This window comes from Rhyacophila brunnea, unplaced genomic scaffold (assembly GCF_057557595.1).
Source record: "Rhyacophila brunnea isolate RB1 unplaced genomic scaffold, BYU_Rbru_1.0 scaffold_21, whole genome shotgun sequence".
NCBI classification, from domain to species: domain Eukaryota; kingdom Metazoa; phylum Arthropoda; class Insecta; order Trichoptera; family Rhyacophilidae; genus Rhyacophila; species Rhyacophila brunnea.
Genome location: NW_028232871.1, coordinates 11868950 through 11884073, shown reverse-complemented (window position 1 = coordinate 11884073; position 15124 = coordinate 11868950). Strand labels below are relative to the sequence as shown.

The 15124-nt window shown below is 35.3% G+C and overlaps 1 protein-coding gene across 1 annotated transcript in view; it reads right to left on the bottom strand.

Annotated features, from left to right (window-relative positions):
- spri (Src homology 2 domain-containing protein sprint) overlaps positions 1-15124 on the bottom strand; it is a 512295-nt gene that overhangs the window by 42650 nt on the left and 454521 nt on the right. The window contains exon 17 of the mRNA XM_085949236.1: positions 12933-13056. Within this exon, the coding sequence (XP_085805362.1) occupies positions 12933-13056 (124 nt within the window). The remainder of the gene's footprint in view (positions 1-12932; positions 13057-15124) is intronic.

Here is a 15124-nt window from a genome sequence, read left to right as displayed (position 1 = left end):
CGAAAGTCACCGGCCGATCAGCCTCCTCCCTACGATGAGCAAACTCTTAGAAAGACTTATAAATGCCAGACTTCAAATCATTATCCATGAGAAGAAACTCATACCAGACGTACAGCACGGGTTCAGAGCCGGTCACGCCACGAACCACCAACTGCTGCGTGTAACAGAATACATAACAGACGGTTTCAATCACCATAAATATACAGTTGGCTTGTTCTTAGACATTGCAAAAGCCTTCGACAAAGTGTGGATCGAAGGACTCATAGTTAAACTCTCTTAGGCCGAAATCGAACAGCCAATCATTAAAATCCTACATTCGTTCATCACCGACAGATACTTCGCAGTCAAACTGTTCGGGGTAAGATCCCCAATCAGACCCGCAAGCGCCGGAGTCCCACAAGGTTCCGTACTCGCTCCGTCTCTGTATAACCTCTATACAAGAGACATCCCAATCCCCTTAGACACTCCCTCAGATTCATGCATAATTGCACAATATGCAGACGACACAGCGATCCTCTCCCGATCGATGTTTAAAGACAGAGCTACAGAATTAGTCCAAAGGTCGGCCGACCAGGTTTCCGCCTGGTGCGACAAGTGGCGCATAAAAATAAACACAGACAAAAGTAACGCCATTTGTTTCAAGCGCAACTTTAGAAGGCGTCCTCACAAACGCAAGCGCAAATTTCCAGACCTGATAATGCATAAGACTAAAATCCCTTGGACCAATACGGTCAAGTATCTTGGTCTAACGTTAGACACCGAACTCAACTTTTCGAAACACATTAGCGATAAGAGACGCCAAGCCGACGTAGTCTTAGCCAAGCTCAAACCCATGATAGGACATAGGAGCAAACTCGCCCATCGCAGCAAGTTGCTATTATACACAGCTATCGTTCGCCCCATCATGACCTACGCGTGCCCCGTCTGGGCATTCGCAGGCCTAAAATTTATCAACAAACTGCAAATCGTACAGAACAAAACTCTCAGAGCAATCACAAATGCTCCCTGGTTCGTCAGGAACACCACACTCCACAGCGATCTTAACTTGGAAACCCTCCAAACCCACATCCTCAAGCTCACGAAGCAATTCTACAGCTCCACCGACAACCATCCCAACACGACAATCAAAGACTTATTACATTACGACATACACGCTCACTACCAATTTGACCGACCAAGGAGGGTACTTCTACTAATTCCCCCCTCCCCTAAATAAATATCCTTTTCTTTATATTCTTTTCTTCTTGTATTTTTCTCTTATGATTACAGATCCCTTGCCACTCAACCAAGGCCGATCACCACCTAAGATGACCTGATGACCTATTAACTTTTTTTTCCCTACAGATTAAAACCACAGCGGAGGGGTTTTTGGCCGGTTGTGGGCTTGCTCACCTCCGGAGTTTTCCCCCCTCTGCGGCTCAAATTTTGATGAGCAAACGGGCTAAGACCCGAAGTAACACACGATAAAGATGCGATTATGGATGCCGATCTTTGCTTTTTGGCCTTCTCTCAGTCTTCCTGGGAGCACTCATCTGGTGCGGAAGAAGACGTCCCCGGCTCTGGATTCGGATTGGACGAACGCCAGACCCCATGACTGAATGCTGGTATCCGCAGAACCGGACAGAAGCGAGATGTGGGGTGGGGAGATGTTGGAGGCCTGTGGCGGCGGTGGTCCTTGTTGTTGTTTGTTCAGCAGAAGCACTTTTTTTATATACTTACTAGAGATTCCTTCACCCAGATCCCAAACCTGGTCTCGGTCGGTCGCGAAGCCACCGAAACCGGGTCCTCTCACTCTCATTCATGCTTCACTCCAGATAGGCACTACATATGAAGGGGATAGGCGCTAAAAACCGTCTAGGTGGCCCAAACATATAAAGCACATACCCTAAGTAAGTAAGAATAACAACAGCAACCGTTTATTAAATTAAATGAGTCACACTGATTTTTGGGATTTATTGTATTCATTCATGAAGATTGCAGGAACCATAAAGAGTAACAAATACATGGTTAAAAAAATCATAACTTTACTGTAATATATCGGCTATAGTCAATTTACAGTGCATGTATTTAGATGTTAGTAAAATAATAACAACTTGTGCCTACAATATTGAATATTATAATTCCACAATGTAAGATGGTTTTGGGTAGGAAAACGCATTCAATTTCGTATGTACTAATAAACTATCTAATTCCAGGAACCGCCAGGTAAAAAATAAAATTGGTTTTCCAAAAACAAATCAAATAAATTCCAAGTAGACAATTAATAGTCTTTGTAAAATTCTTGGTAGATATTATAACGATTGAATCGTGAACTGGAGTGCCATCGTGGAACACAGAATTAATGGGAACTGAAATACCTAACGGGTGTGGAGTAACAGGCAACCGATCTTGAGTGTAGAAGAAAAAGGGATAAACTTAAACACGTGTCAGTAATACGTTATTCTAAGCTTGTCTTTCGTTCTGACAACGACTCTCGGTTTATGCATTGACGCTAATTTAATATTGGCGTATTTGAAGGTTATTACACGTCTATGATGTGTTTCAATTTCGTAGGACACTGACACAATTAAAACCCTGCTTCAAAATGTTGTATATTTCTGACAATGCTCTCGGTTTATGCACTGATGCTTATTCAATATTTGTGTATTTGAAGGTTGCAACACACACTATTACACGTATATAATGTGTTGAATTGTCGTAGGACACTGACAGAATCAAAACCCTGGTTCAAAATGTTGTGTATTGGGGGTATGTCCTATCGTAATTCTATTTATTAATCTGTTCTGTGAGGTACGCATACAAGGAAGGGTTTTCGTGTTTGCACCCTACCAAGAAATGGATTTTTTTGGATTGGAATATTATTTTTTTTCCTGACTGAGGTTCATTAGGTTTTTACATCGTCATTGAGAATGGTAATTTTTTTATAATACTTGTATTCATTAAACATTGGATTACTTTATAATATAATCAAATAATAATATATTATATTGAAACCGAGAATAGCCCCAGACCAGGAAAACGCGAGAGGAATTCCCGTAGACATTTGCCCGATAAAAGGTCTCGGCCTCAGTTTTGTTATTATTGATCTAATTACCTAACGTAAGGTGATTTTTAATTCAAAATTCGTCACACTTTATAAGTCAATACACAATTATTGATTTAAACAAATAAATGCAGGTGAAATTTTCCACAAGATTTTCTACACTTATCAATAATATCATGTAGATAGTCATATATTAATAATTATTATATTGATGCTATTTCATTAAGTTCAACGTAACTATTCCGTGTTAAACAGGTGTAGGTACTTAGGGGAATCATTGTGTTTAGTTAGACATCAGACATCATACTTCAGGTACACAGGTAAATAGACAATCACATACATAATATTATTACGGGTTGATTGTGATCATACCAGCCGGCGACAGGTAGATGATAATAATAATAATAACTTTCCGATTAAATTTAATCCTTAACCTTAAATTTAATAAAGCTTTGATTACTAACCCTATCCTACTTGGACTATTGTATTTAGAAATTCGACAGAAAAGGAATTTCAAAAGCAATCTATTATAGATTTTTTTATTTATTTAGAAAAAGAGTATTACGGCATTACAGCGATTGGCCAATGCGCCATAATACATAATAAATACAAAATTATAAAAATGTCTTAATTACAAATAACAAGAAAGTAGAAAAGACAGCATGTGTTTATGTAAATATTAAAGAAATATGATAAGTATATACAATTATAAATTTAACCTATTTAACACGTCCACAAACATTATCAACCTTTATGGTGCCATCAAATAAGTTAATCGCACGATACACAGCATCATGAAACATCACATCCGTCCTGCGACGGGGTATCATGAAGACCGTAGAGTTACGAGTGATATTGGTGGGAACATGAAAATTAATATTTGCCATATACGGATTGTAAATGAACCCACGAAAAAGTAAAAAGAAATGCTTTAAAAGAGCAATCACTCTTCGGGTGGACAAGGATTGCATTGATAGCATACCCAGAAGAAAACGAGTCGGAAAATTCATTTTATTATCATTATCATAAGGATAGAACCCGTATGTTCGTAAGTAGAGAAATCTAAGAAATCTATTGTGGACTCGATCCAACTTAATTGTGTGGATGGACCTATTAGGACTCCAAATAATACTGGCATATTCAAGAATACTCAACACAAATGATACGTATAATGTAAGTAGCACTCAGACGTTTTCGAATACTTTTGAAACCCTCATAACAAAACCAAGCATTTTCCTAGATCTAGTACTGATGTTAAGAATATGCTGATTGAAAGATAATTTCATATTACAAATTAATGGTATGGTAGCAGTGTTTCCAACTGTCGTTGACAAAAATATGCCAGACGTGGTATGAAAACACGCTATTTGGTAAAAAAAAAAACGATCAATTTCATGACATGCAGCAGATTGAGAAGGGATAGCCAGATGAAGAATCAAATGATTTTACCTTTCCTATAATGTATAAATAAATGCACATGCGAGCATATTAAATTAAATCAAAATAAATGAACGACTTCATTAATTTGCCATTAGTAATCGAATTGATATATTATTATTTATTATTCTACAAATTGAGAGATTGATGCTTCACTGCCAGGGTTGGCACACGTCAGCAGTCAGCAAAAACAATATATATTGACATGGCTAAATTGCATAGGTACAGTTAGGCCAGTTAGGATATGATAAATTATATATTACGAAAACCTTATCTGGTGATTCAAGTTATCGAGATGTTATAAGCGATTCACCATCATCAGACGTTTGTCGACCTATCTTGGTTATCAAATTAAGGTTGACAGGAAACAATTTCTTCGATAGATTGGTGGCTACACATAACAGTTTTCCTTCGAAATTTAAACGTCAAAACTCAGCTGTCAAACCTAACCTCGCAAGTGAGCGGTAGCTTTGGATAATTTCATACATTCTCGGCAATATTCGCTTGAATCGTAGCAGACGGAAATAGGATTGGTTCCAATTTGCTCACGATCGTTCACGATCCCGGAAAACCATAGATAACAGATTTTGGCAGATGGGGCCAGACTCAATCTGTCAAAAGGGCGTGCACGGAAAAAATGCCGCGTAGACGATAACATTTCCATAAATTATGACAATTCAGCTGGTTATGTGTTTGAAATTTACCATGCTAGCGAATGTCCGCGTGCTTAATTCATTATTGTATAATATATATATATTATATAAATATGATTAATTTGGCCCAGCCCCGATGATATTATTAATGGACAACGCACTCAATACAGTAGCTAGCAAGTAAATTCGTGCATAGCGACATTCACACATGCATAGGTAGACGTCACGCAATTTCCATTAAGTAGGTATGCGATATCAAGCATCGGGAATTTATAGCAATATCACCTTTATTGTAATGGCGTTAGAACAGTGTTTCTAGTGTCAATGTTCATTTGAGAGAACCCGTTCGGCAGACCCGACCAAAAGCATCGGGAATTTATAGCAATATCAACTTTATTGTAATGGCGTTAGAAGAGTTTATGCCATTCGGCAGACCCGACAAAAAAGTGAGTGTCATTTTTTTCCCAGATGCTTCGTCCATATTAATGTCATTGCCCACCCCTGAATGCGATGTGTCACATAAGAGGTCAGGGAGTTCAAACAAAATGCAATGCAGTAAGTGAGGGGTTACTCGTGCCTCATGAAATAAATAAAGATAATGAAATAAATGTAAAACACATAACAAGTTATGTATATGTAACATCTTGGTCACATAATAGTATCAAACTATGTTTGGATGCCACTATTTAAATTTGAATAAGTATGAATTTCATATTATTACCTATCTACAGATAATAAATGCACACGTATCTGAGGTGTGGGTTCAATACACGTGAAATGAGTTATTAATAGCATAATGCCATCTATCCACATAGCATACGTTGTGTTTAAAAGCATAGATATATTCTGTCTGAGGGTATAGGAATACTATGAAGATTTCTTGGGGTAATCTGATCGAACTACACAGGGGCGGCTCTACATTAAGGGTTCGTAGGGACCATCCCCATATCGTTATGTCAAAAATACAAGTTCGATATTTTTATCACTGTAACAATATACATACTTATTTACATGATTAAATTAACTATTTAATTTATTTTATCATACTGGGGAGCGAATCAAATGACCCCATGGTGAGTAAAAACGCTCGCTGTACGTCGTTGTTCGAAACTGATAATGGTAAAACTATAATACTTATTAATAGGTATTAATTAAGTTATTATTTTAATATTAAAGCACGTTTTTTCGATGTGATTAAGTGACGACTCAGATAATCATATTATTTATATATAATGTGAGAAAGTAGGTAGGTGTGTATGTATATATAATAATTAATGGCTAAACCCCACCACCTAGAAAGTCGTCGAGCCGCTACTGGAGGTACACATACAAGGGTTTTCGGGTTTGGAGCCCACCAAGAAATGGTAAAAATATTTTTTCTTATGAACATGGAATATTATTTATTCTTTTCAGATGATTTGCAGTCGAACAGCATTCTAAACGGACTGGCCACACAATCGGTATTCTACGACACGTTAGGCCTGTGGCACTCATTAATTAGTGTAACTATCTGGGACATCCAATGTTTGCTATAATATTTCGATGCGACATGTTGTCTAAAAGACAAGACAGCGCGGACGATACAAACGGACACTAACGATCCTATCAAATATGACCGTTCAGTCACGCGCATTTTAATACCCACTTGTGGATGCGAAAGATCGCCAGACTCAAAGTGCGGAGTGTCTGTGTATGGGGATTGCACCCAGAAAATGCCGTATTCCGCGGTTGAAGAAACGAGAAGCACCAGTGGCACTTACTAGGCTTTTGAAATTTAGTGCATAGTCCAGAACAATGAAAATAAGATATCATTCTTTGAAAGAAAAATATATCAAAGAATTTTTGGACCACCTACCTCTCGACCATATTCGATCCTAATAAGATCATATGGGCTTTCACAGAGTGGATGTTTGCATTAACAGATTTTGTTATTACGAGAAATGGATGTCAGCTATTTGCTCAACCTATTAGGTACACACTCTGAAGCATACACAAATTGAAAAACAATATGTGTACTTGCCAGACCTAGGATTCGAACCTGGGACCCACGACGTTATAGGCTGACGCTTAAACCGGGCGGCCATCGTGGAAGTAACTACCAACCAACTGTAGAAGAAAAATTAATCATCGACTGGACATCCTAATGAAACACCAAAGTATCTGTAAATTTTGTAAGATGTCAAGACAGTGATGGACAGGTCACATTGATGACAAGAGTGGGTACCTGATGCCATCTAGGTTAAGACTAAGAATGACATGGAGTAACTGTGTAAAGGAGGAGAGGAGCAGAATAGGAAAACTTGAAAACTGAAAAGGAATGGCAAGGAGGAAGAGGCCAAATCCCACCCTGGGATGTAGTGGGGAGGAAGAAAAAGAAGAACTTCGAACTGGTCCAGCAAGAATAGATTGGCAGTAAAATAACCCTATCTAATGATGGATTTGGGATTCTGGACATTTGGAAACCTTCGTTATTTCCTTCTATATCTAGAATATGGACTTTACATTAAATCGAAATACGATGAAAAGTAAGATGTTTAAATTTAAATTAGCATGGCGACACTGTTTTATGCGATCAAAAATGTCATTATTCAAATTACCCGATTGACCGAAAATTATTAAAATATTTTTTAATTGCCGTACAATGGTAAAAGTATGAAAACTGCACAAAACAAATTCTGTGGTGTAGGGGTAAAAGTGCTTAAGTCAGTTTGGTTGCAGCTGAGATACTAATTGGTTTTGAAATAAATCACAGTTTTCAAAATACTCTTGCTTAGAAGTTAATTGGTGTATCTTTTTTTTGTATTTGTTTTACATTATTTATGTATAATTAAGGTTATGATATTGTGTTGTATTCAATGTTTTGAAAAAGTAATTTTGTTTTAAAACATTAAAAATGATATTCTCAATTTAAGCTATTTCTAAAAATTAAAATATCTATTGATTTTTCTTACATGTGACAAAATCTATGATACACGAAAAGAGCACAATTTTATCAAATCGAGCATCAATATTGGGACCATACTTAAAATAAAATTTGATATAAATAAAAAGGATTTTATATTTATACACATTTATATTTTTATAAAAATAGATGTTTTTAAATAAATATAAAAAATATTAAAACAATGAATTAGTCAAAAATCTACACAATAAAAAATTGAAAACTTAATAATAAATATGACCATAAAATATAATGTAATAATAACATAACTGGAGAATTAAATATGCAACAAATTCACATTTTTTTTTACAATTGTAAGTTTATTTTTGACTTTAAAAAAAATAATCTTTTTAATGTTTTCAGATACATATTTATTAATTAATACAGTTGAAATTTAAATTATCAAAAAATTGTCTCAAATTGCAAGCTTCGTATTTTTCCGCTAGGTGTCTCTGTGAGCACAACCCTCCCCTTCAAGCCGCGGTGTTCATGTTCAATGTTCATTAAACACTAAATACTATTTACCAGAATAACGTCTGTTTAGTGACATTCTATGCATTTCGGTTTAAGATTATTAAGTAGGTGCAAACGTTTGTTGGTTAAGATTTGCTAGATAAATTCGGCCAATGGCACTTGCCCTATATTGGATCGCTGTCTGACAGCTGTCATCTACTAAAAAAAGTCTCTTATATAATGTAGCATTGTTATCCCTATAATGTTGTATGTCAAACCAAAGGTCGGCAGCTATACTATTGTATATCAATCAATACAAACAATAGGCAATTAATAATTAGTAATAACATCTTCCCGACTAGACAAAGTTGATAACAGAAGTGAAGTCATTATCTCTTAATATAAAAATATTTATTCAAATGAGCCAATAGTGGCAAAGTCCAGACACTAGTTTTGTAAGAATATATTATTATGACAGATGGAAATTGTACATTTTTCACAATATTATAATTGATAAATTATCATTAGATGTGGGAAAACTGGTCGATTTTGAAGACTAAGTATACTTACTACCAGTATAAAAAAATACTTGGTATCGAAACTTGTTCCAAAATACTTACTAGTATTTGGAATATTATATAGAGCAAGGCTGCACTTTCTTTTCTAGGATCGACTAGTTGATAAAATTATTTATGCCGATCTACTGATATCGCTTGTAATTATATCATGCGAGAACAATAAAAACCCAATTTTTTATAATTTGAGTATGTATTTTGAAAACAGATATATACATAAAAAATAACGATACGAAAAAATCGAATTAACGACAATAACATAATTATTATGTATTTCACTTCTAAAAAAAATAAATACACATTAACTGTTAACTGTTAAAACTTAGCCCGACTAAGCCTCCTTACATAGTATGTATGCAACAAAAGCTCGCCGTTTTCCGATCCACATTCTTCTAATAATGATCGAAATTGCCTTCTTTGTAAAGCTTTACCACGAATTGAACTCACAATTTTAAAAGCAACATCCATCACGTGATTCAGGTTTAGTTAGTTTAGTCGAGTAATTTTGACTCGTTTGAACAAGAAATAGTACAATATATTATTATTATGTCCGTGATCGACCAAAAATACCTTCGCGATCAACTGGTCGATCGCGATCGACGGACTGGCCATCCCTGATTTAGAGTGTTTGGCGAGCCATTTTACACAAATTGTTTATGTAATTATTATTCATTTAAACAATCACGCATAAAATTTGAATTCAGTTTATAAGTTCCAATTGTAACACTAAAATATCGAGAAACTCAACGTGACGAAACCAGACAAACGCGTAAATACTTATCAGTCTCATACTCAACTGGAACTAAAACTAACTCCATGTTATTACTATAAAACAAACTTGTCACCATTTCTGTCGTTCACTATACGAACTTTACAACTGGGGAGAAAGAGAGAGCAATGGCGCCAATGACAGTTGAGTGTATCACGTCTCGACATACGTGTATTATGCTATCTCGCTTACGCGCATTAAATGTCAATAGTAATGAAATGCGAATCGCGATGATCTCATGGCATGGGTTCGAACAAGTTTCTTGGAACAAGTTTATTGGGCCACACGTACTGAGTATGGGTGTTGCATGCCGAAATTTGACTAAGTGTAAACCGACAAGAACTGTTTTTTATTTAGACTTGAATTTTATGTCAGTACTATACGACCCGAAGAAGTTGGACGGTCTATAATATACGACCATATATTTCCGATACAACATTTCACAGTGAAGTGTGATACAGCGAACTGCATATGTACAAATTTCCGGACACGAAATAGTGCACACTAAACTTTGTCAGTCATACTTATTTGTTTTAATTGAACTAAGAATACAATTTGCAAATGGTACGTACTGTTCAGTTTTTAGATTTTTATTAAGCCCTGCCTAAACCTAACCATTATCGTTTAGGTATGCTTGCTATGGGCGATCTGACAAAAATAATGCATACTTTTTCAGTCACGCTTATTTGTTGTCGTTCAACAGAACAAAGTTGCTGCTAACAGAAAAGAAGATCATATATTTAAGGTAAATCAATCTTAAACTAATCTTTGTTTATAAATATTTGACTCAACTTAATAATCTCAATAATAATATATACAAGGAATGAAATGATGGTGAAATTAATTGACGGATGAATTGCGCATATTTAATGTGTAATAAAGTAAATATTGGAATGATTAATGGGTTGAAGCGAATAAATCCAGATATATTTCTGGCGAAGCTGCTTGAAGGTGACTAAGATAATGTTTCCTTTGTTGTGAAACTAGTATCAGATTTATGCTGCGTAAAAAAAAACTATGACACATTTGGACTAGTTACAAAACGCAAGTATTACGCAGTTTTCTTTTTAAATCGGATCATGAGGGCATGTACATATTGAAATACTCATGCATAAAGAAAGCGTCAGTAGGCACACAATAAAGTAGTTACAATGACACAAACACACACAGTGAAAGGATGACATCTCGTGGTGTGAAAATTAATCATTTTTTTAAATTGGTTTGAAACCTTGCAAATAAAACTTTTACAATTTCAACACAGATGCCAATGTTTTAAAATATTAAAATATTTCACCCATCATAAATTAATTAATACACATAAACTAGTGTTGGCGAACCTATTGCAAATTTGCTAGCACGCGAAAGTCTTAGATAAAATCAATTTTATCGAAATAAATTTGCATTTTTTACAAGAGACGGCTTGAGTTGGCCAGACAGTCATCATATATGAAAAAGCATTAATTTGTTTTAAATGGTTTGTCACCAGTAAATGGTTTTGGATGGTCATTTTAGGTTCTAATTATAAATACATGGCAGTCGCATTTAAATACATTTTCTCTAGAGCGTTTTTGAGTTGTTACATTTCTAATAAAACAAGTATCTGATGTAAATCGCTTGTCATCAGTTTTCTCATCAGCACGGTATTTTTGGATGGTTATACCTTCCATTTGTAAATTCACAAATATCGTATTTGTTGAGGTTTTTCCCTGGGTTTTTCTAATGAATATATATGAATATACGATGGCCACGGCTTAAGCGTCGGCCAATAGCGTCGTGGGTCCCAGATTGGAATTCTGGGTCTGGCTAGTACACATATTGTTTTTCAATTTGTGTATAAGTCAGAGTATGGACCTAATAGGTTGAGGCCATTGTGATCTTATTAGAATCGGACATGGTGGTTAGTTATAATTGCTTAATTAGTCAAATCTTCTGATTGTATAAGTACAAACATCGCATTTAATTGAGGTTTCCCCAATACATGTCATATTATTGTTGCATAAGAAAAAATACCGCATTTAAAATTGTTTTTTGTAATAACTACTACAAATATTTTGGAGTAACATGTATATTGTACGTAAAACATTTCACCGTGGCACAGTTCGCCATGAGCTTTCTATCGGAAAGAGATGACCGTATACAATACCGTCTTCAATTTTATTAGATTCAATATGAACATTAATTCAATTTTCATAGCTGATTTTGGCAAAATTCATGAATTCAAGAATGAAAACCTAACCTAACCTAACAAATAATCCAGTATATCAGCTATTTTCAAAATTTGTTTCCTGCTGGCTTCTTGTAAAGTGTAAACCGACATGAATCGTGTTTTATTTAGACATGAATTTTTTGTCAATACTATACGACCCAAAGAGGTTGGACTGTCTTTAATATACAGCCATATATTTCCAATACAACATTTCACGGTGAAGTATGATACGGCGAACTGCATACGTACAAGTTTCCGGACACGGATTTTCACAACTGACAAAATCACCAACATCTTACTAAAACGAAATATGACTTCACAGAAAGCACATAGTCCTGATTACGATTACACAAATGTTACACATATTTTTATTCACTGATGGACAACATATGAATGTGTATTAATTAAGGCGCTAAGTACAAAAAACAAAAAAACTGACATTTTTATAGAAAAGTGTTCTACATACTAACGCCAATAACTTTAACTATGGTCTAAGTGCCTCAAGCAAGTCAAAAAAATACAGCAAAATATTTAAACCTGTCGACGTTGTAAGTCCGTTGGCCTGTTTTATTTATAATGGTGTAAATAGCACTACAGTGGTCAACCTCATTCAATATAAAATGGCTGTCGATGGTGTGTTGACACTTGCAAGTTCTTAATACCTAAAATTATAGAAACTGCCGTGATTGCTTCACACTGTAAAACCACATTTTTCAAAATGTCTGCTTCATGAAATTTTACTGCAATGACTCAGTATTTTGTAACTACAGGCAATACTACTTTTTGGTACTTAGAGCCTTATTTAATACACGTATTCATATGTATCGCAATTTTACATTGTAAAAATGTACTCACCTAGAAGTGGATCAAGTCTGTCTCTGAAGCTCTTGGCTCTGGAGATGGTGGCGAGTCGAACAGGCGGTTCTCCAATGGGAGGGGTCATAGAACTTTCTCTCATGGTTGAACTTCCATCGTCGTCCTGATATCATAAAGAAACAATCTTGAAATATGACACAAAAATCAAAAAGATAGATATTTTTACTCCAGAATACAGTGGAACCTCTCATAACGAGCATAATTCGTTCCAGAATTTTACTCGTAATGTGAAACACTCGTTAACTCATTCGCTGTTGACTATATAATGATTTTTTAATTAGCACCTTTAAAGTGCACGTTAATTACATCGATCGGCCGCCTGGTCATTACGCGCATGTCGTCGTTGAAACTAGAAAATTGTGTAACTCCGTTTTAATCGAAAATTGACTTTGAATGCCATCTAGTGGCCGTTGATAATATCTATCCGTCTTGCAAATTTTGTAATTCCAGAAAAATTGTATCATTGTTAAATCATGGATGATTTCACTCCAAAACCATACATTTGTATAGGAAACCATAATGTTTTTTGTCTCTCCTGTAAAGTAGTGTTTTTGGAGTTCCACAATTTTCTAGTTTCAACGACGATGTGCGTCTTCAGCGTCCAAAGTATTAAGCGAAACAATTTTTTCCATATAAATTAATGTAAAATATGATAATGCGTTCTATGCCGAAAAAATACTCAATTTATTTTATTTGTAACGTTTATTCATTTAATGACAAAATTAATTCTTTTTTACTAGAAAGCTGTCTAGAGACATTTGTTTTTGCCGATGCTTCAAATTTCGTGAAAATGTGACACAGCATTAACATTGAACGAATTTGTAGCGCACATAGCCACCGTCTTATTAGTGTGGTGCTTCACAATATACGACGCAACAGTTTCCCATGCTTTCGGCATTTCTCTTATTGTGTCAGAAGATTGTTGCTTTGCTACCTCCTCCTCCTTCACTGACAAACTCTTCTCCACAACTTCTTGCTGTGAAACACGCATTGACGCACTAGTGCAGAATGTCCCGGCGGACAAATCAGTAACGTGAAGAGGGGACTTGCGAAGACATGCGAAATGTCGCTCGTTAAGGAAGCCATTTTTTTACAATTTGTTTTGCTCATTTTATAAGCGAATTGCTCGTTATAAGAAGTTCCACTGTATAATATTATTAAGAATTACTATATCGATTATTTCCGGAGACGCGGAGCATCTACAGCAGGGATCGGCAACGCGCGGCGCCTTCGGAGAATAATTGATGTGCCCTCAAGATACTATCAAATTATAATACTGTCACTTCCACTAACAGAAACTAAATAGAATTTAAAAAAATATTATAAGCAGAGAGTGCATTGCGATTTGACGAGATAATTTTTGTAAATTATTATAGTACACCATCTATCTATTCATAACAAATTCAAGTTATATATCGTCGGTGTTTTGTAAAAAGGGCGAATTAACCAAAATGCTACTTTACAGGAGGAGGGTTTTTAACTTTTGACATTTATTTGTTTTTTACCTGTAGATGATTATAAATATTTAACAAGTTTATAATAAAGCTTGGAAAGAATACTGTCATTATAATAGGTATTATTATATAATATTTTAAAATGCCTAATATGTCACATTTGCTTTTTATTTCTTAATTTTAATTAATTTAATTTTAGTCGATTATCGTTTTTAAGTACTTTCCTGTGGAGATAAAAATTCGCCGTTTTTACACAACAAAGCTAGTGGGGTACATATTGTATTTTCATTAAAATCTCGATTTCGCCAAAATGGTTGAATCGCCCTTTTTACAAAACACCGACGATATGGTTCAGTCATATTATGAACATGAACATATTTCATATTAGAAATGGTCAATGTATTTAGTAAACAAAATAATACCATCCATCCATGACAATTATATTGAATGGATGAATCGGCAATGCGATATAATATGCAGCTAATTTATTCATTAGCCTTAGTGTGTTAATACCAGTGGCGAAGGGAGGAGGTAGGCTGTTAAGATTCAACATTAAACATGGTCAGTCATACTTATTTGTTTTCATTGAACTAATAATACAATTTGCAGATGGTTCTGGTTAGTTTCATCATCATCATCAGGGGCGCGACAACCCGGTGTGGGTCCTGGCCTCCTCCAACAGCTCCTTCCACCTGTCCCTATCCAGTGTGGCCGCTT